The following is a 20,796-nucleotide window of genomic DNA, read 5'->3' as shown; positions in this document are numbered from 1 at the left end:
TGCCTTTCAAGATAAATTTTGACTAAATATTGACTTTAGGTTCTCAATCATTGTTTGCCTGAAAGACCAATAAATCCTGACACTTCTCACCATGAGTTGGAATCAACTCAGTATTTATTAATTTATTTCACATAGTTTATAACTAAAACATTTTTAACTTAAAAAACTTTAACTTTTATATGGTAGTGTTTATCTGCATGTATGTTTGTGCACCACCTGTTCTCAGTGCCTATTGCAGTTAGAAGAGGGCATCAGATACCTGGAGCTGGAGTTATGAATGGTTGTGAATCATAATGTAGGAGCTGGGAATCAAACTTGAGTCCCTGCAAAAGCAAAAAGTGCTCTTAACTGCTGATCCATCTTTCGAGCTCATTATTTATAATCTTAATAACAACATTCCACAAGATTGGACAAATACTGTAGAATTTAATAAGTTTATGTTTTCAGTCAGCAGTAATCAATCACCTTACATGTGATATTCCCTTCATTTCTTAGTTAAATACAGTTCCTGTACTGCTATTAGTACAGTCAACATACTACACATCAAAACTGACTCAGCTTTGAAATATACAATACAAAAGCCTATCCCCCAAACGAAAGCCTCACCTAACAGCTTACAGTATACTTGAAATTTATGATCCTATTCTGACAAGAAGAAAAAAAAAAAAAACAATGGCTGACTTTTTGGGCTGCCACAATTCTACAGATCAATCATTCAATCCACAATGATAATTTGTAGGTAGCCTGTGCTTGATGGTTGATGTCTGCTGGTTCTAGTCCTCATCTCTCACTGCTCTAGATATAATGGGCACCAAACTCTCAGTCCATCAAGGCACAGTGCTAGAACTTTACAAGTAACATTTGCCACATTGCTGTGTCGAAAGGAAAATTCCTTGGTTCGGTACATGCATTTCCCAGCCCTCAGAGGAGTTATTTACTTCTGTTATAGTCTTAAGGACATTGCTGTGCTAGCAACAGTTGCAGTCCATTCGGCAAGTGCCGACCCAAGCTAACCTAAGTGTGTCAACCATGGTAGGGACAGTTTCCTTCCAAGTCTAATTTATGTTTTTGAACAAATGTCAGCCCTCGGAACAGAACTTTATGAGCCAAGTTCTAGCCAATAACTAGTGACACTTCCCCATATATAATCTTCCTGTACTGTAAAATTTGTAGATGAACATTATGTGAAACCCACCAGATAAAAATTATTCTGTAATAAACAGAAGTGACTTCAGGATAGGTTTGGAAACAACTGGTGAGTATGTTTTAGGGTTGTATTTAAGCACGTAGAGCCTCTCCCAGCTATAAAGGTCATTTTTTAATAAAATATTTCCCATTATTCATTGACAGTTCTATACATACATAGAAGGTATTTTGGTCGTAGCTCTCCCACCCCACTTTTCTTCCCCCACTCCCTGGACCTCCCAACATATTCCCCTCCTGCCTTTATCCTCTCTCCCTTCTCTTCCCTTCTCTCTTCCCTCCTTTCCTCCCTTGCTCCCTCCCTTCCTTTCTTCCTTTGTGACTCAGTGAGTCCGGTTTATTAGTGCTGCCTGTGCCCATTGAGTACGGGCCATCCAGTAGAGCCAGTGCCATGAAGAAAATGGACTCTCTTTTTCCCAAGGACCCATCAACTGCCAAAAACCTTTCAGCAGCACTTGGTGCTTTGTGAGCACCTCCCTGTCCACACTGGAGTGCTGACTGCTCTGATGCTGTGCAGGTCTTGTTCATGTAAACCCAGCTGCTGTTAGTTTCTGAGTACAGTGGCCAGGTCATGTCTAGAAGCCAGCGTTGTACAGTAATCCTCTGGCTCCTGTGTTCTTTCTACCTCTCCTCTCCGTAATGTTTCTTTAGCCTAGGGGGTAAGGTATTGATATGGATGGTTCATTTAGGGCTGAACACTAAGCAGCACTTATTCTCATCTCTTTGACCAGTTTATGAGTCTTTACACTGTTTTCCACTGCAAAAAGAAGTTTCTCTGACCAAGGTTGAGAACAGCACTAGTCTGTGGGTATAAACATATTTAGAAGGCAGATTGAAAACACGAGTAATAAGACAACAGTAGTAGGTTTCCCCATAGGGTCCATGACCTCCCTACCCATAGGGTTTTTTTGTTTTGTTTTGTTTTGTTTTTTGTTTGTTTGGTTTTTTTTGGGGGGGGGTTGGACCAAGTATGCAGTGCTAGGCATAAATTTCCTCCTGTGGTACAGACCTGAAATCCAATCAAAAAGTGGATAATTACCACTGTCATTAACAGGCCGCTATTGCACCAGTGGGTATGTCTTGCCTTGTAGATCAGTATTGTAGTATGAAGGACCCAGCACTGGGTAAAACTACTGATGAAACACAAATAACCTCATCCCCCAACAGCCTGCATAGTACCTTGTGGCACTGTGAAAATTAGCCAGAAGGAGGACATTTTCTAGTCAGTTCTATGTCCAGCAACCAAAGTGTGTGATATCTTTAGCTTTAGCATCTTACCATCTAGTTTGTTATGTTGAACAACCAAGGATGTTGGCAATAGCCTGTGCTGTTTTGGAGGCATGTAGGGAGATCTCCACTCCTGGCACTGAGCTTTCCATTTAATGGCACTTTTTTTTTTTCCCTCTGGGAGCAACCAGCTTTAAAGTTTTCATGCTCTAGAAAGAGAATTCACTATCAAAGTATTTAAAACCTTGGGAAGAATATAATTTTAAGCATTGCAGTCTAAAATGGATCCATACTTTCAACCATCCCTTCATATTAGTAATTATAGTGGCACAAGATTGAGTTTTCCTGTTGTCCCTCAGTTTTGAGATGCTTATGAATACTGTTTATCTTATAACAAACCAAATGAACATACTCAGTGTTATGTGCCATAGTCTTCATCTAAATGTTCAGTGTCTTAATTTGTTTTATGGTTAAATAGATACCTTCTGCTTCATGGATTACTGACTTGTTCCAGAGACCCAGTGGTAATTTGAATATTTGAGACAGGAAAGGGGTTGGGTCAGTGATTTTATGTAGGTGTTTTCAGATTCCTTTATTTTTCTTCCCCTTTTCCATTCTGCAAGTAGGATCACAAAGCGTCATTTCTATCATGCTGATTGAGCTGTGGTGGGTAGCCACTCTTACATCTAAGTCCCATTCCTCTCTGCTGTAAAGGATACAACGCTAGGCCCCATGTTTGTTTTGCCTCAACTTTATTTAATGCCAGCTTTACATTGAGAAGATTGCTCGTGCTTATATTAGACAGTCCTTCACTTAAGCACTGCCTGTATTTGGGCTAATCCCAGGCTGGATAAACAGAACATCCCATTTATGCCAAATATAACAAATATAGCAGCTTTAAAAAAAAAAAGTGTTCAACACTTTTTCAACACTATTCAACACTAACTTCTTATTGTTGTTTGTTTGTTTTAGGGATAGACTTATTATATAGCCCTAGCTGTCCTGGAACTCACTATGTAGCCCATGCTGACCTTAAAATCACAGATTTGCCTCCCAAGTGCTATGATTAAAGATGTGTATCACTACATGCCCAGCTCAACACTGACTCTTAACTAATAGATGGTTATAGACAATAAGCTAGGAAAGCCAAGTTGTTTCTGGTTTTACTTCCAATTCTTGACACCTGATGTAGGGTAGGAGTCAGACCCAGGACCTTCAGCCATTCTAATCAAGTGCTCAACCACAGAACCACACCACCGGTCTTTACATCCCTAATGCTTGTATAATACCAAGTCATTAGACCTCTGCTTTATTTTGGGAAAAATACAGTCTCAAGAGTCTAAACCTATTCAAAGTCCAGGCCTTGAAGCAGCACAGAGCTTTTTACATAAAGCTTGTTTATGGCAGTTCACTGGATCCTGCCAGGACACAGAGGGAAGAACAGGATGGAGAGCCTGTTCCTCAGCCTGGCTGTGGACACTGCATTCTGTCTAAGGCTCGGACAAAGGGGCTGGGAAACTCATCAAATTCCCTTCTGCTTTTTCCTTTCTCTCCCACTCCCTTTTAAAGACTGGGTCTTCTATATACATACTCATGTGGTCCTCTTGCTTCAGCCACTAGAGTATTGGGATTACAGATACCATGATGTCTTAGGTAGGCTTTCCCCCCTGTTTTTACAGAGAAAATGAAAATGTATTCTCTTTGTCTCATTCTTCCCCTCCCAGTTTTAGAAGGTAGGGTCTCTAAATGATAGCCCAGGTTAGCCTTGAACTCCTTCCTGATTTTCTTTCCTCTACCTCCCAAGTGCTGGGATTACACACCACCATCGTCAAGCTTTTTCTCTTCCTTTTTTGCAAAGGTACTTTCTTCTCTTCTACCATCTTCTTGTTCTATTTCTTATTTTTTAGAGCATCTTTACTTGCCAAATACAAAGCAAAATACTGCCATGAGTGGAAGTATATGAACGCTCACTTTATAGGATGGAAAGTGGCTTGGAGTAGCTAGCACTTCCTTGGTGACATAGCCTCACCGAGGAATGGATCCAGCCAGCCTCAGCTCTTGTCCTTCCCTGTTGGGCCTCTGAGTGCCCTGGTTTAGGCAGCAGAAGTTGACAGCTATTAAGCAAGGAGAAGGCTGTTGGCCCCTGCTCAAGACCTCGGCCTCAATAACTCCATATTGTAGCCAGCCAAGCTAAGTAGGTACATTTGTCAGAAGAAAGATTGTGCTTTGTGGAAAAGTATGCCAGAATTTCAGTTCCAAGCCTAGGCTCTTTTGGATGTCTTCGTAAAGACTGCTTGGGAAATGGACTGTATATGCAGCACACACGGTTCTGGATAAATGGTAACATTTGTTTCCAAAAGAGTATCAGGGGGAAGCTAAACTCTTAGAGCATGTGTTCATTAAAGATGTGAAGTGGGGTGGGAAGCGATAAAAAAAAAAAAAGGCCAGTGAGCTCTCTTGTGAAATACTTTTTTGTTCTTATGAATTGAACACTCTGAAAAGTTTCAAAAAGAACCTGGGAGAATGTGTTTGCTTTGATCTGGCATGTAGAGTGTCCCCTTCCACAGATGCCCTTGAATTTAGAAAGTTATTGAAAATCTGTTTGAAAGTACATAAAAATATATGTAAATAGGCCCTAATTAGTTATTTCAATTAATTATTGTCTGTCTACTTTCCAGCTCTATTTTCCCCCATAATGTTGCCTTTCAGGGTCCACTTTTGGCACTCTTGAAAAAAAATGTTTCTTAACAGTCATTTTTAAGAAAGTACACTTTCCCTTGTTGAAAACCTCACACATACACAATGATAAATTAAAATCCCAGATTGTGCCTGTTTGTGAAGAATTGCTTCAGATGTTTTCAGTCCATGGTCTGCATGCAGTATGACAGTGAAGGAAATTTTGCTGTCAATCAACAGAACAGGGTTTCTTTCTTGAAACAAATGATATGTGCTGTCTGGAAGACAGTGACTCTGTATCAGGTCAGTAGCCTCTCATCTTCCTCCCGACCACCCTGTCTCTTTCAAAGGAAAGTACATTGGATTCAAGGCTAAAAAGCTTTAATCCTTCCTCAGCTGAACAGGAAGCTTCCTGGTAGTGATAATAGTGCTCTGGGGATAGCTAGCTGGCAGTAGAGCTCTCACAGAGCACATGCAGATCTTCCATTCCATCCACAGCATGGGGAATTAATACTTCTAGACTGGGCTCAGGTTTCTTTGCCATAGTGATGTTTAGAAATTGACCAAGAACTGAAACTGTTAGTTTTGGAAGATATGACAGTATAATTTGCACTGTCATTTAGATCTTCCAGGGACCTTAGAGGTCTCTGAGAACCTAGGGAACCAGCCCCAGCCTTTATCCATCAGAGTCCCTGGAAAGGAATGGGGAAAGATGCTCATGAGAAATAAGGGTTTCGGGTTCCTACCCCATCTATACCGTATCAGAATCGTCTTGGGAAGGGCTCTACGTTTGCCATAAACTGCTAGAAAACTTGGATGCTCACTGAATTTGACTGTCCACTGATCTTAGCATCCAGTTTCTTTTATTATGAGGGAGCAGGCCTAGAGAGTTGGATGGGTCAGGTTCACAGCATGCACTGGACCACAGTGCTTCAGGCTTCCTGGCTTATGGATTAGCACTTCTCTGTACACCACATCTTCAAAGTAGTCTCAGGCATGCAGAAATGTCGGAAACGACTTAAGAACTGAGTGGATAGCATGATTCCACAGAAAGAAGTAAAGGCTCAAGGGCCACAGGTAGGAGTTACAGTGTTGCCCATGTCTAAACTAAAACCCCAAAGAGCCTTAGCTGCGTTCTCTCAACCCTCTTCCTCCCCTTCTGTGAGTCCAGAAACCTGTGCAGAATTTTAAGAATGTTGAGCTTGTCTCAGTGGCACATGGAGTTGAATATCCGCTTAAGACCTGTGTGCCCAGTTGAAGTAATAAACACTTTTAGACTATATGTTTTCTTATGCATATTTCTATATGCAAATTTGTATTTTAAAATGTTGCATATATGTTATAGAACATTATAGTAAAATCATTAAAATTATAGACTGGTAAGCCCACTAATACATATTAATATCCAGGAGATGCTTACTAGTATTTATTATACACTAAACAATCAAAACCCCATACATACCTAATTAATTTTTTCAGTGTTCTGTGGTGGGACTTTGCCCATAGTGATGATCCTGACTGTGTGTCTGCAAAGTCACAGTCACTTTCTAATCCATTAGGAAGACTGAATTCTGTTCTGTTCAGTGCTCTAAGGCAGTGAGTGGGACCTGGGAGAACAGAGCTGATAAATGAGGCGGACTAAAGTCTCATGCAATAGCCAACAACAATAGTCATGCAAGAGCATCAGACAACATATAGTCTGAGGGTTAAGAGGAGTCACCTGGGTAAAGCACAAGGGCAAGCCACACATGGCTGACAAGACAGCACGTGGAAAAACCATGGTTTCCATAGAGGCATATAAATAAATAACAATAGCCAGTTGTAATGAGTAATCTGAAATAAACATTTTTTCCCACTATACCTGGAAGGAGCACAAAAACACATTCCAAGAACAATTCTGTGTTTTTTAAGAAACTGAGGTCACAAGCTGGTGTCTTGGTTTCTTGGAGTTTTCTCACAAGCACTCAGAAGTCTCCTCACCCGACTCCATTCTTGATCGAGCTCTGCCACTCTGTCTTCTCAGTGTTTACTCAGTTTGACTGTCCACTGATTCTCAGGAGCAGCAGTGTCCTTAGGGTTTGGATGTGTCAGCTCTCTCCTGAGTCTGTTTGCTTATCTCAGGTAAGTACATCAGTGTGCAGACTTTAGAACAGGCACCATATCTTAACAGGACTAGTAACGACAGCAGGCTGTTTGAAGAGGCAGCCAACGAGGTCCAAAGGATTAATTTTGGGATAACTATAGGATATTACAGTCTTTTATGTGAATGTGTGTTGTGTGTGCCAGGGGGTTCCTAGTTTATCATAGCTTGACACAAACATTTACTGGTTGTCTACTATGTGTTAAACTCTCTGTTAAGTGCTGAGGTTAAAAAAGTATATCTGAGAAGTTTACGGTCTGCCTTGCTGGAGAAGCCCATAAAAACGCATCACAGTTCAAGGAGGCATGTGCTAAATGCCAAGTGAGTAACGCAGTCTGTGAGTGCAGCAAACAGCATTCTGCCATTTACTACCCAGGACACTGACAACATCTCTATCAAACAGAAGCTGCTGTGGTCCTTATTGTCTGCCTGTAGTTTCTCATTCTTCAACTAGCCTCAAAAGTGGGCCCATAATGATTCTGTTGCTACTTAAAAGTTAGGAAAGGATAATAATTTTAAGAACTGTGGGAAGATCTATTATTGGAATATGCCACTAACATATGTATGCTTTAGTTTTCCTTGTTTGTAAAAACAAGAGAATCTAATTCCATGCAGGGGATGCCCTGTGCAATGGATTAGTTGTTAAGGCCATCCTATTTGTGATGAAAACTCTGTTAGCTTTTGTGGTATTTTCACAGAATTTATGTGAATCTTTGTAGGTAGGCAGATTGTATTAAATATTTTTTTGTAATGGAAATGGGTTTTAACACTGATCGCCACACTATCCATCATCATCATCGGAAGAGTCTAGTTTTATACTTAGATCATGAACTTGTGTCAGATATTTTTATGTATTTCTGACACCCAACCATGAGGAATGCCACCAGGAAGGAATTCTATAGTGAGAGCTGTAAAGACATGTCAGAATAGTGATGCTATTTGCATAGTATTCATCAGCCTTGCTGGGGCTCCAAGGGGTAGGGTGCTTGTGCCAGGACTTCTGTGTTAGTGAAAGGGAACATGGCCTCTTTGGGAGCAGGGCTCTGGTTATTGTCAAGTCTCCTGGAGGTCCCAGGATAGTGCTTATAGAATTATGAAATTCCCAGGATAGGGAAAGGACATGAACAGACACCTACCAACAGCCAGTGGTCTTGGCAGTGGGCAAGACTTGTAGAGGCAGCAAGCACTGAAGACACTGGGTAGACATGTTAGCAGACTAACATGTCTGCTGTGCTGAGGGTGCAGTGAGCACAACTGTGTTTACCTGGGAATGATATGGAAAGTTCTTGGGATGGAATAAATAGGTTATATATCCAAAGGAGGGGCATAGGAAGGAAAGCCGCAAAGGTGAGATGGGCCGGTCAAATCTGGACTCCTTACATTGACGTTTGTCGAGCAAAGAAATGCTGTGTGTCAGTTTGGGGTCATGTCACTAGAACAGCTGACGCCAGATCCAAGCTCTACCTTTGATTTGCTGAGTAACCTCATACAACATATTTAATATTGAAAAAGCTTTCTTTTCTTCCCCTCTCTGTCCTTACTTGCCTTCCTTTTCTTCCATTTATTTATTCATTTATTTATTTAAATTTATTTTGTCTTGGTTTAGTTTTGATTTTCTTTTTGTGAACAAAATGTCATGTTACACAGGCTAACCTCAAACTTGATATATACCCAAAATGACCTTTAACTTCTAATCCTCTTCCCTCTGACATTGAAATGCCTCTAGATGCAAGTGCCACCATATCACAGTTTTATGCAGTGCTGAGGGTTGAACTTAGGGCTTCTTTTATGCTCAGCAAGTACTCCACCAGCTGAGCTACATACCTGGCTCCTGGCTTTGTTTCTTTGAGACAGGGGCTAGCTAAATGGCCCAGGCTGCTTGGAACTCTGGAACTTGCCATGCAACCTACACTGGCCTTGAACCCAAGATCTTTGCCTCAGGTTCTGGGACTGCAGGGGTGGACCACTATGCCTGGCTCTGGTTTTATTTGTTTGTTTACTTGTTTGTTTTCCATCAATAAAAAAGAGGTCTCTTTTCTCAGAGATTTATGTAAGCCAAACAAACCCATATTAGAAACTCCCAGCTAAATGTGTAGTATGAATTAGTTTCTGAAGAGAAAGGTGAGAAAATAAAGGTAGAGTTGTGGAGAAACTGCTCTCTGGAGCCATGTGGAGAAGAAACTGAATCAGAGAGGACTAAGGACAAGGGTCTAGTTAGGTGACACAGTGTCTGTCCCTCAGGAGATGAAGGTGTCAAGACTCTCAGATTAGGAAGGAAGGGACACATGGGTCCATGCGTTCTCTGCTACAGATGTCTTTAAACTTAAGGGCTGTATAGCCTTGTTCTGCAGTGTTCAAAGTCCAGCTGCAATCATTGTCTGTCCTTTGCCTTGAACAGGGTGCCAGCGATCTATTGGTCTCTCTAATGGCCAGGCCAAGGTGTGCAATTACAGTGGGTGGTACTACTGCAGCAGCTGCCACGTGGATGACAGCTTTTTCATCCCAGCACGCATAGTTCACAACTGGGACACCTCAAAATACAAGGTAGGTGCCAACCTTGGGTACACTTGATGGTGGCAATTCAGGTGTTTGTATATTGTCAGGTAGATTTTAAAGATAACTATAAACTGAGGCAAATTTAATTAGTCTTGTAAAACAAAACAAAACAAAAATAAAAAACAGGATCTCAGTAGTTCAGACTGGCCCCAAATTCACATTCCCTCTGTCTCTAGCTGACAGAGTTGGGCTGACAGACACATGCCATTATGCCTATCTGTGCCACCAGACTTTATCTAATGCTTCTTACCCATCTCACTGTTTATAAAGATTTTTTTATTATGATTCTCATTAATTTCTTAATTTTAAAATATATGTATATCTTTTGACATATTTATCTGTCTATAAGTTTTTCCCTCTAGGCCTTGATAATTAACTATAGGTGCTAAGAGAATTCTATACAGTTGGAGGCCTCTCTTGGATTTTTATTAGAAAATGGAGACTGTTCAAGAGCATGCCTCTGATCTCTGGAGAAGGCATATGTGACCCAAAGTGTTTCTTGTTATCAAATAGCACTGATTCAAGTGAAAGCCAGTCAGTCTTCAGGCATATTCAGCCCTTGGAACTGGAACCCTAGGAGACACTAGGAGGACTTCTGGGTAGCAGCCCACTGAAGGAAGAGTACAGTTAGCAATCCTCAAGCACTTATTAGAACTCCTGTTGATTAAAACATGGGAGCTGATGAGAAATGTTGGGGTATGCTAAGAGCTTTGCACAGTAATGACTATCAGACAAGGGAGGCACCCAGGTAGTAGGAATAGCATATTTGTCAGCTATAAAAATGCAAAGCAACAGGGAGGAGGAACCCGCAAGACGTGTTGGGTCAACCTAATGTAAGAGGGTGGAGAGAAGAGGGGCAGCGAAGGGTTGCAGGAGACCAGGGGTGAGTGAGCAGTGAGGTAGAAGGAGCCCAGGCAGCCTGACAAGCCATGTGAAGAAAGTGCTTCCAGATGAACTGTGACAGATGCTGATAGGTCACATAAGATGAGCCCTGAGGACTGACCATTGGCTTCAGTCATGTAGAGGTAATTAGAGACCCTAATGAGAGCAGTCTGAATGGAAAGGCAGGAGCTGAGGTCTGACTGGAGCAGGCTCAACATAGAATAGGAAGAAAGAAAGAAAGGACAAGAATAGAAGTTTTACTCAGAAGGGAAGAAGACAGGTGGAGAGGGACTCAAAGGGGAGCGGGGTCAAGTTAGGTTTGACTTTTGTTTTAATAGAAAAAAATAACAGCGTGTTTTTCTATGCTGATGTGAACTCCCCAGGAGAGAGGAGAAAGGCTGGAATAATGAAGTTGAGAGAGGGAGAATGGCATCCTGTAGAGAGCAGGGGAGTTGGCTGAACCGCAGAATGAGAGAAAGGAGTCTGAGAGTGTGGGATGGACTGGAAGCTCATGGAAGCTCTTTTCATTTGCACCAGTGGTTTTGATCAGATTTCTTGGTTTCGCTATGTATGATCTTAAGAGATTGAGTTTCCATCTGGGTTTCTCTGGAAACTCTCTCCTGTTAATAGGGAAAATTGGATGATTAGGAAACAGCCCCATCAACTTACCTACAGGCTTCTCTGAGCCACACACTCCTCACCGACCTTCCACAAAGAGCCACACTCCTCTTACAGAAGGGTTTTTCTTCTGCTCCTGTGTCAACCTTAGCCCCTCCTTTCCCCGGCATGGTTTACTATGGTGGATTGGTGTTAATTAGACATTTGTCCAAAGCATACCTCAGCCCCGTCTTGAGTGTTTGGTTAGTGGGAGAAAAATTCCTTAAACTCTTCCAAGCGTCAGTTTGCTAATATATAAAATGAGCCCAACCTGTCTAGGTTCAAGTCTTGGCTTTGTCACTTACTGGTGTGTGACCTGGGTAAGTTATTTAGACTCTCAGTGTTATAGTTTTCTTGTTTACAAGATGAGGATAATGTTACCTTAAATATTCCCACTGGTTGAATGGCTGACATATGTGAAGATAATAGAATGGTGTCCAGCACACTGCATGTCAAATAAGCACTGTGCTTTTTGTTATGCACACATTTATACTTGAGGGTTGTGTGGAGTAGGTTATTAAAGGAGAAACACAGAAAACTTGGTGGCTTGAGCTCTCTCAAGTATCCCATCATCTTATTTGAGGGCTTGGTAGACGCTCAGTGGTTAAGAACATACATTATTCTTGCAGGGGACCTGAGCTCAGTTCCCAGCACCCAAGTCAGACAGTTTACAGCTGCTCTAGCTCCAGGGAATTTGACTCCCTTTTCTGGACTCCTTGGGCACCTATACTCACATGTGTACATTCTTCCACACACAGACATTTAATTACTTTTTTAAATTTTAGTTTAGTTTAAAAAGAAAAGCACTACAAATGGGCTGGAGAGATGGCTTAGCTTAAAGGCTAGACTCACAATCACAACTGTAAGAAATTGTGTGATCAGCACTTATGGAGTGGGAGTCAGTATTCTCACCACCGCCTTACTTATATAATTAACTTCCCACTGTGTGTTTTCTCTGTGAAGGTGGGCTGAGGACGGAGGTGTGGCTTAGCACAGTTTAGGTAAACAGGAGTGACTGCCCAGTGACTGAGATTGAAGCCTATCCCATGGGCACCTCAGACTCAACACGCTCTATGTTCTACCAAATGCACACGGCCTGCAATTGCAGATGGAGATATTCATAGTCGTATGAGTGACCCCACACCTCTACTGCCAAGCACAGGAGACATCCTCGATTATTCCCTCTACCAGTTTGAGTTCATGTGTCCTTGCAATGCAAGAACCAAGACTTAATTTTAACGTGAGGTCATGCTCTCAGCCCCACTACACACATGCTCTGAGGACTACACACATGCTCTCAATAGCATTCACACAACAGAAGTCAGCTGCTTTCTAGAGATGTTTCTTGCCTTCACTTCTGGTCCTAATGTTCAGGTGCATTTCCTGCTCAGTCCCTGTCTTATGTTTTCATCTTACAATAGAGGTAATAATGATATGTATGCCATGAGGGCTGCTCTTTTCTTGGATGAGTCACAGAAGGGCCTAGCTCAGTGCTAGTGCATTATAAGTGCTCAGTTAAGGCCAGACCCCGTAATTAGTCCAGCTCCCTTTGCGATCTCCAGTCCCTCTCTGGCTCCTTTGTCCACATTCATTTCCACCAGTCTCTTCCTTCCTTAAAGTCCCACCTGTCCTTTCTAATCCCTATTCTGCCAGCCTGGCTCACACCTCTTGGCTTTCTTTTGTCCTCACCTAGCCCAACAAATCCTAAAACTTGACTTGAACCTTATTTCCTCCCCTAATTCCTTCCTTCCTCTCCTAGACAGTTATCATTGCCTCCTTCTGCATCTTGTACTTGACATTCCCAGTATAGACTATAAATATAGTATTTGTGCGCATATGAGATAAAAACATATTTAGGGAGGCAGGCTGGTTGAATTCACTTTAGGTTAATATGCTTGGAGCAGCTTTAACAGCTAACACCAAGTGAGTGAGGTAGTCATGGCCCCACGGTCTGCTGAGAGCTGGGGCTGGTGACACCTGCCAGCAGAATGCCTATCAGTCAGTGGAGCAAAAGCAAAAAGGAGGCACTGACAGCAAATGGCCAAGGCAGGCTGTTCACAGAGAGCTCTAAAGACTACGGCAACCACCAAGCTAGCTAGTGCTGAAGCCTAGGCTCTCTCTGTAAGATGGGCCATGTCATGGTGGTCCTTAAATAACTAGACTTGCTTTGAGGGAATAGGTAGCTAATTAAACATGTTTATTAGGTACACTCACTTCATTCACGCTGCACATGAGGAGTCAGATCTCTGCTTCCCACATTCTCAGTGGACCAGGGACAATTTTACTGCAGGAACACAGCCAGCTGATTTTATCTGGATCATCTGTCACTGGCATTGAGGAACTATATTCCATTTAGTCCAGCATCTGTCTGTCTTTGCTCAGATATCAGGAATTAGCTTAATGCTCCTAATTGTGAGGATCAATTTAGACCTATCAGTTTCTAAATCCAGACATCGTTCTGTTAGATCTGCCTACTGTACTTAATAGCAAGTACGTGACTGCTTGACTACCCGCTGAAAAAATGGTTTTGCAGAGCAGAATAAAATTGTCATCTTAAGCATTTCCTGGCTGCCCTTTGGAGTATTAGTAAGTGTAATTACTTTCAAAAGCAGGATTGCATTCATATCTGGTGTCTGTGCTACAGACTGAACTGGGCTTCATGGTTGGAGAAGGAGTTAATTTAAGCCTTATCCTTAAATTCTGTAGCCATTTTCTAACGAAATTCTCTTTAAAGGTAACTTCCTGGCTCCCCGTTCAGACCAATCAGATACAATTCAAAACACTCAACTTTCCTTGCACTTCCCCATAGTTGTACTTTTAAAAAATGTTTTGTGTGTCCTAGCCTGAATATTCACATTCCATTTAGTTAGGGGTTTTCCATGTTACACAAGTCTATTTCTCCATCTTGAGAGGCATTCAAGACAAGCTGTTACCTCTAGCTGCCTTTCCTCTTTCTTCATTATTGACTCTAAATGTGTTATAAACTTAGAAAATAACCAAATAAACCAAACTGTTAAAATTGTGTCTGAAGTAAGAGTGTACGGCTCAAAGGGAATACGGTCCCTGCCCTCATGAATGCTTTACTTCAGTGGAGGGGCAAGACATTAAACAACTACAGAGATACAAAACTGACTTTTACTTCAGTGGAGGGGGCAAGACATTAAACAACTGCAGAGATACAGAACTGACTTTGGACATGAAATGCTTCTGCATGCTCGTCATCGTTTTAGAGTGGAGCTCAAGTGTGAGCCTGCATGCCAGCACTGTCTTGTCTAATTGCATCATAGCCCGTCTCTGTTTGCAGCCTACCTGCCTTCTGACAGGAAAGAAGGATGGAGGAGGGACAGGGAGCACTTCTTTTATAGAACAGTGAACAGATAAGTTATGGCAGAGTAATTAAAAACTGAAGGCACTGTGACTTCAGGCTGCGGAGCACAGAGCAGGGTGTCCCGAGTTCTGAGTCCTGGGTCCACTCTGCCATGACATGACCATAAATAAGTCATCTGAGGTCTCTGGACTTGATTAAATACAGACAATGAATTAATTCACTATTTTTCTTTTTTTTTTAATTCACTATTTTTCGAAGTGGATTCTGTGGAACACTCACAAGTTTGGCACTTGTGAGTAGGACTCTGTTGGAAGGCCACCATTTTGATGAGGATTGGAAAGAGCCAGTGAGTTTACAGCTTGGTCAGAGGAGACAGTGAAGTTAGAGAAGGATGTTCTGCTTCCAGCTAATGAGTGGAGCATAGACCAGCCTTTCTTCTGCCTACAGCAGGGCTGAAACCACACAAAACTGTCCTGTCTGTACTGAAGTAGGCTGGAGAAGTAATGGTTTAAGCAGGTAATCCTTAAACTGTCCTGTCTACACTGAAATAGACTTGAGGAGTAGATGTGTTAAGCAGGTAATCCTTTCCTCTCCTCCTTGTCTTCCTCCTTCTTTTCCCATTCCTCCTCCCCACATTCCTCCTCCCCTCCTTGTCATGACTGTCAAGCTACATTCTTAACCCAACCCAAGCAGGTTTTCTTTACTACCAAGTGTCTTAGAGTTCGGATATGAGAACATGTTTCATTTTGAATCACCAAGAAATGCAGCCTATTTATTTTCCTAACACTGAAGAAATCTTTTCTGTGGGACTAGTAATCCTGGGAACATAGATTGAGAAAAATTGACTAGATTATTTTTTCCTTTTCCTTGTTATGCTAAGATCATGTCCTTTTGTGTTTTCTTTGGCCTTTCCCTCATTTAATAAAAACGGCGTCCATACCACCACTGCATCATTTTCAAATTGCGTCTGTGGTTGACTGTTTATTTCCTTTGCCCATTACTTTTTTACCCAGGGCTGTTTTGTGAGTGAACATGCCAGAACAGTATTCCAGAATCCTCTCTCAGGATTATGCAAACCTGAGCAACATCCAGTAATTCTGCAATTAAGAGGTAGTTGTTACCATTGTGACAAGATGCATTCTGTGTTCAAATCTGCAACGATTATACTTAGTGTTCAGATTACCTGTTCATTTGTCAGTGCATGGGTGCAGTCACAGATTTGCTCATCATTAGTTTGTAACTAATTTCAGTGTGATTGTGCTGTCCTCTTTAATTTTCCTTATTGTGACCAGGAGGGGACATGTTTCTACTTGGGCTTCTTCCCTCATAAGTCATGTAGACTGCAGGGCTGTGAAGACAGAATCAGCTCACACACCTCAAGAGCTCAAGGAATCAGAAGCATACGCACAGCAGTGATGTTGAGTCCCTGTGTTATAAACCGTTCTGTTTATGCACTACAAGAGCAATGAGACCAGGGACAGTGGTGCATATTCTCTAACTCAGTGTTTTAGGCCAGCCTAGGCTAGCCCATACTTCATACTACAGTCTGTAGAACCAACAATGGAAGAAGAGAAGTCAGACCTGAAAGTTGTCCTCTGACCTTCACAGGTAAAACATGACATGAAAATGTTGTCCCATCCCGCCAATCATTCACAACTACATACTCACATAATAATGATAAATAAAAATAAAAAAAATAGCACTCTGGCATTTTTGGTTTTCATGTTTTGATTTGAAAGAGGGACAGTAGCTCAGCTATGTATTGGAACCTCCCTGGTGTTAAACTGTGACTCATGCCATGTGTAGATTAGCAGAAGAAGAAACTCCTGCCCAAGAAGACTGCTGACATCTTCTCCCTTAGGTTAATAAGAGTATAGCTTCTTCCTTAGGCCAATACTCACTTAAAAGGTTTTCTTTTTGGAAAGAGCTTTTTTATAATAGTCAATCATCTTGCCAATAAAGGAAGGAAAACTTTGAGAGCTCAAGGAATCAGAAGGAGATTAATTATAAAGCTCTGTTTTGCACAACTAACATTTATTTCATGCCAAGTTTCAAGTTTTCCTAAAACCTACCTCACTAGTCTTTGTGAATAGAGTGGAAATCAAAGGAATCTGGGCTCTGAAGACTTTGACCATGAGCTCAGCCTTGTTGCCAAAAATGGCTGCAGCAGCCAGGGATGCGTTCACACACCCAAGCAACCAGTGATGCACTCTGTGGGAGGAGAGCTCGTTAATAAATTGGGAAGGCAGTGCCTTGCCATTACTGAAGCCAGCTCTGTTTCTCTTTTTCCTTGTTTTAGCTTATGAACACTGCTCTCAGTAGCTGCTGTCCTATTAGTCCCTGGCTTTTACTGTCTCTGTAAAAGATTTTTTTTTCCCCTTTTGCTTTTGGGCTTAAGTAGCACCTGAAGAGAGAATCCTTTTAAGGCCTGGGGGACTGGCCAGTGCCCTTTGTCCTTCTGTTCACCTACTAAAAGGTAGCATTGTTAACCTAATTCAGCAGGGCCCTGACTCAGTATAAACACTGTTCTGTACACCCAGGAAGACTAATTGAATTGTACAATACATCATTTTTTAGCAACAGTTTCAAGTGGATTGTACTTCACTTCCCTGAACACCATCAGGCTTGTTTTCCTCATTGAAAATATGTAAGTGCAGCTGATATGTAAACACAATAAATACAACATGTAACTCAGTTTTGTCTTTCTGCATGGCGCTGGAGCCTGGAGGTGCTTGAGGACAGGGCCACAGCTGCTTTGTTCTTCACAGAAGGCCTGGCCTGCTACACTATCTGGCATGTACTCATGTCTTTGCTTCACAAATGAGAGTAGAGGCTACTGCAGTCTCGTACCTTGTTGTTTCTGATCTGGTGAAGCAGCTAAAGATCTTGGCTAATTCTGGGGCTGCTCATAGCCTGGATTTTCAGTCTATTAAGCTTCTTTAACTTTGTCACTCACTGCATGACATCATAGGGCCAGACCACACACTCATTTATCTCAGAAATCATTGCTTATAAGCACACACACATACACTTTAAGAAATAATGCGCTTTCATAGCCTGTAGGAAACGTAGACTTAGATGTGGGCGCTCTGCTTTGAGAAGAACTTGATGATTGTGTGTAAGTGATATACTTTTGATAAGTGCCTCACGTCTAATAGTCACACTTTCATTCCTTATTATATTTTAAGGGACTTGTGATTTGTCAGCCTGTTGTTCCCTCCTCATACTTCCCTGGCCATTCTGTTCATCCAATGAGTTTCCACTTATAATTCCAGACCTAGATCCAGCGTTACTTGCTTCACCAGGCCTACCTGGCTCCTTGCCCCTTCCCCAGGAAAGGTGATTCCCCTCGTTGAGCTACCTGCAAGCACTCTGTGATAGCAGGCTGCATGTGGTTTTGTTTTGAATCTTTATCTTTCCTACTAAATAGCTAGGTGAGGGTAGGGCTTGCGTTCTCCTCATTGGTAAGCTGCTGTCGTGGAGTGGAAAGCATAGTGGATTTGCAGTTTTCTTTTCAATGTACAACGCTGTTGTGTTAGTGCAGTATCCCAGCCTTGCTTCTGGAGACAGTGGGAACTTGAGGAGAGGCTTACCTTCCATAAACAGAGGCTGAGCCAGCTCATTATTGTCACTGGGCGGTTTCCATCTGAGTATCAGCAACCTAGCCTGGAGGGTCCAGTCACGCACGTGACATAGTGTGAGGTGGTGTGAACTTCCTCTCTGTTGTGGGTTGCCCTGGAGCTGCCGCCTCTCTTTCTCTGGTACATTGTATTTCCTGTGCACTGTTTTCCTCAACCTAAAGCAATGCTGCTTAAAAAGAACTTGTAAAGATTCGAGTGGACGGACGCATGGACAAGAGTCAGCCCACGCTCACAGCCTTCTAAAGGCCTCTCCTCTCTCCTTCGAGCTGTTTCTATTTAGTCAATTTACTTTCCACAAGATTTTTCTCCTTCCGCCCCTCCCCCTTTTCTTTCTTTTCTTGAGCATACCCATGTATTTATTTTAATGTTTTTATTAATATTTGACAGTACATGTCGTTTTCTGTTTTAAAAAGTACCTTTTTAAAGTATTGTAGAATATATATCCATGTTTGCATACAGTTTTTAAAGACTATGAGGGTTTTTTTTTTAATTTTTTTGTGGGGTCTTTTTGTTTTGTTTTGGTTTTGGTTTTTTTGTACAGTACTTGAAATAATTACAGAGCTACAGCAAATCGAACAGACAGGAAGCATTTGAATACCCTACACCAAGTTTCTTCCTTGGTCACATCTTAGTTCATTACAGTAGAATGCATAAAACCAAACAAATCAGAAACATGACATTGGTATGGTAGATCTGTGAGGTCCGTGCCATCACAGGTACAGGCTTATATAATTACTAACACAGTGGAGCTGTGGAGTTAATGAATTCCTTCCACGTTTGCCAGTTGAGCTTCTAGAGGTGAGAGAGAAGCTACACAGTGTTTAGCTCCTCAGTGGACCTCTTCCCTTAGCAGTGACCAGCAATACTACCTACTTTGTCACAAGGTGTGGTTACTAGGCAGAGCAGACAGGTGTGGAAGGCTGGGTGACTCGCCAGTGCTGACAGCCAAGGCGTGTTTTGCAGGTGTCCAAACAGGCCAAGGAGTTTCTGGAGTACGTGTACGAAGAGCCCTTGATCGACATCCAGCAGGAGAACCCCATGCTATACCTACATGCTGAGCCGCTGGCCACCGTTGTACGGCTGCGACAGCGGTTGAAATCACTACGAGCCTATTTGTTCAGCTGCCGGGCAGCAGTGGCAGAGGATCTGCGACGCAGGTAAGTCATTGAATGCCAGCTCAGGAACCCCATCAGATGCCTCCTGAGCCCCTTTCCAAGGCAGCCCTTCTCCAGGTCTTTGTGTCTCCCTCCACCACCAGACCACCTCTGCTCCGGGCTCATTTCACTTTCTCCTTTGTCCTCAGTCAGTTGAACTAAGCAAAAGTGAACAAACTGCTCAGCCTTCCCTTCCAGTGTGTTAACCTAAGGTCATAACCCCGTGGGGTTGTCACAGGTCATGTAGGCAGGTGTTAGTACTTTGCTAGGTTTTACTTGTTGCTAATCATATGTAAGCATGAGCAGGCCTGAAATATTTCACAACTAAAAATTATTTTAATGGGAAAAATGCAAATGATTATTCAAATCTTTTTTTTTTTTCTGTACAAAAAAATATACTAACTTGGTAACTACTGTAGGCAGGAAAGCATTGCGTTAAAATACACACCCTAGGCTTCTGTCCTTCACCTTGCACTTGGTACAGGCTGCTCTCTTTTCTGTAACAGAGTCAGCTCACAGTTCATAGAACACACAAGGCCAAACCAAACTCACATCCATAAAATGAAGTTAAAATGTGCTTGCTCTTATAAATTTCCTTTTTTACAGTTGTATTTTATGAGCATTTAAATTCTCACCTTTGGCATATATGAACCAGTTTACACTTGAAATAATTGTTGATGGCATGCATAAGTCCCTAAAATGCCTTTTGATTTTTTTCATTTTAATAGAAATGACCAGCAGCATATATTAATCATAGTACATGTTTCTGGAAGCCCACCTGGATAAGGGTCTTTGGAAAGAATCAAAATGATTTACAGTTTAAAATTCAATTAGATCCAAAGAAACTGACACGAGCCCAGGTATCTGAAGAAGACATTTTAGAAAGAACTAACTGTAGATAGTGAAAGGTATATGCTATGCAGATGAGCGCTTATGATATAATAATTTAAAAAGCAGGTCATGGAGCAGAGCGCTTCCCACTCAGTCACCTAGGTGCTTTTCCAGAAAGCAGTAGAGACTTACTTTCATAGGAGCTAGGCAGACCTTCACTTTAAAAACCCAGAGCTTTTCTAGGGGACTGGAAAGATAGCTCAGTAGTCAAAAGTACCTACTTATATTCCAGAAGGTTGACCCCAAGCACCCAACATGGCAGCTGACAACTGTCTGTAACCCCACTTCTAGGGTATCCTATGCCCTCTTCTGATGGGCAGTTCATGCACACGGTGTGCATACATACATGCATGCAAAACATCCATACACCTAAAAAAAATTCTCAGCACTGTCCTTGAAGGACAGTTGAATTTTGTAGTTCCAGTTCATTTAGCAACTGAA

At 42.0% G+C, this 20,796-nt stretch overlaps 1 protein-coding gene across 2 annotated transcripts in view; it reads left to right on the top strand.

Moving 5' to 3' along the window:
• Positions 1-20,796, top strand: part of Plekhm3 (pleckstrin homology domain containing M3) — a 143,180-nt gene that overhangs the window by 33,494 nt on the left and 88,890 nt on the right. For both annotated transcript variants that reach the window (XR_003711224.1, XM_028765811.1), the window contains exons 3-4: positions 9,645-9,790; positions 19,274-19,467. Coding sequence is in view for 1 of the 2 variants with exons in the window: in XM_028765811.1 (XP_028621644.1) it covers positions 9,645-9,790; positions 19,274-19,467 (340 nt within the window). In the remaining variant the exon portion in view is untranslated. The remainder of the gene's footprint in view (positions 1-9,644; positions 9,791-19,273; positions 19,468-20,796) is intronic.

This window comes from Grammomys surdaster, unplaced genomic scaffold (genome assembly GCF_004785775.1).
Source record: "Grammomys surdaster isolate TR1022 unplaced genomic scaffold, NIH_TR_1.0 165, whole genome shotgun sequence".
Taxonomy (NCBI): Eukaryota; Metazoa; Chordata; class Mammalia; order Rodentia; family Muridae; genus Grammomys; species Grammomys surdaster.
The sequence above is the reverse complement of the archived record's forward strand: the minus strand, read 5'-3'. Positions and strand labels throughout refer to the sequence as shown.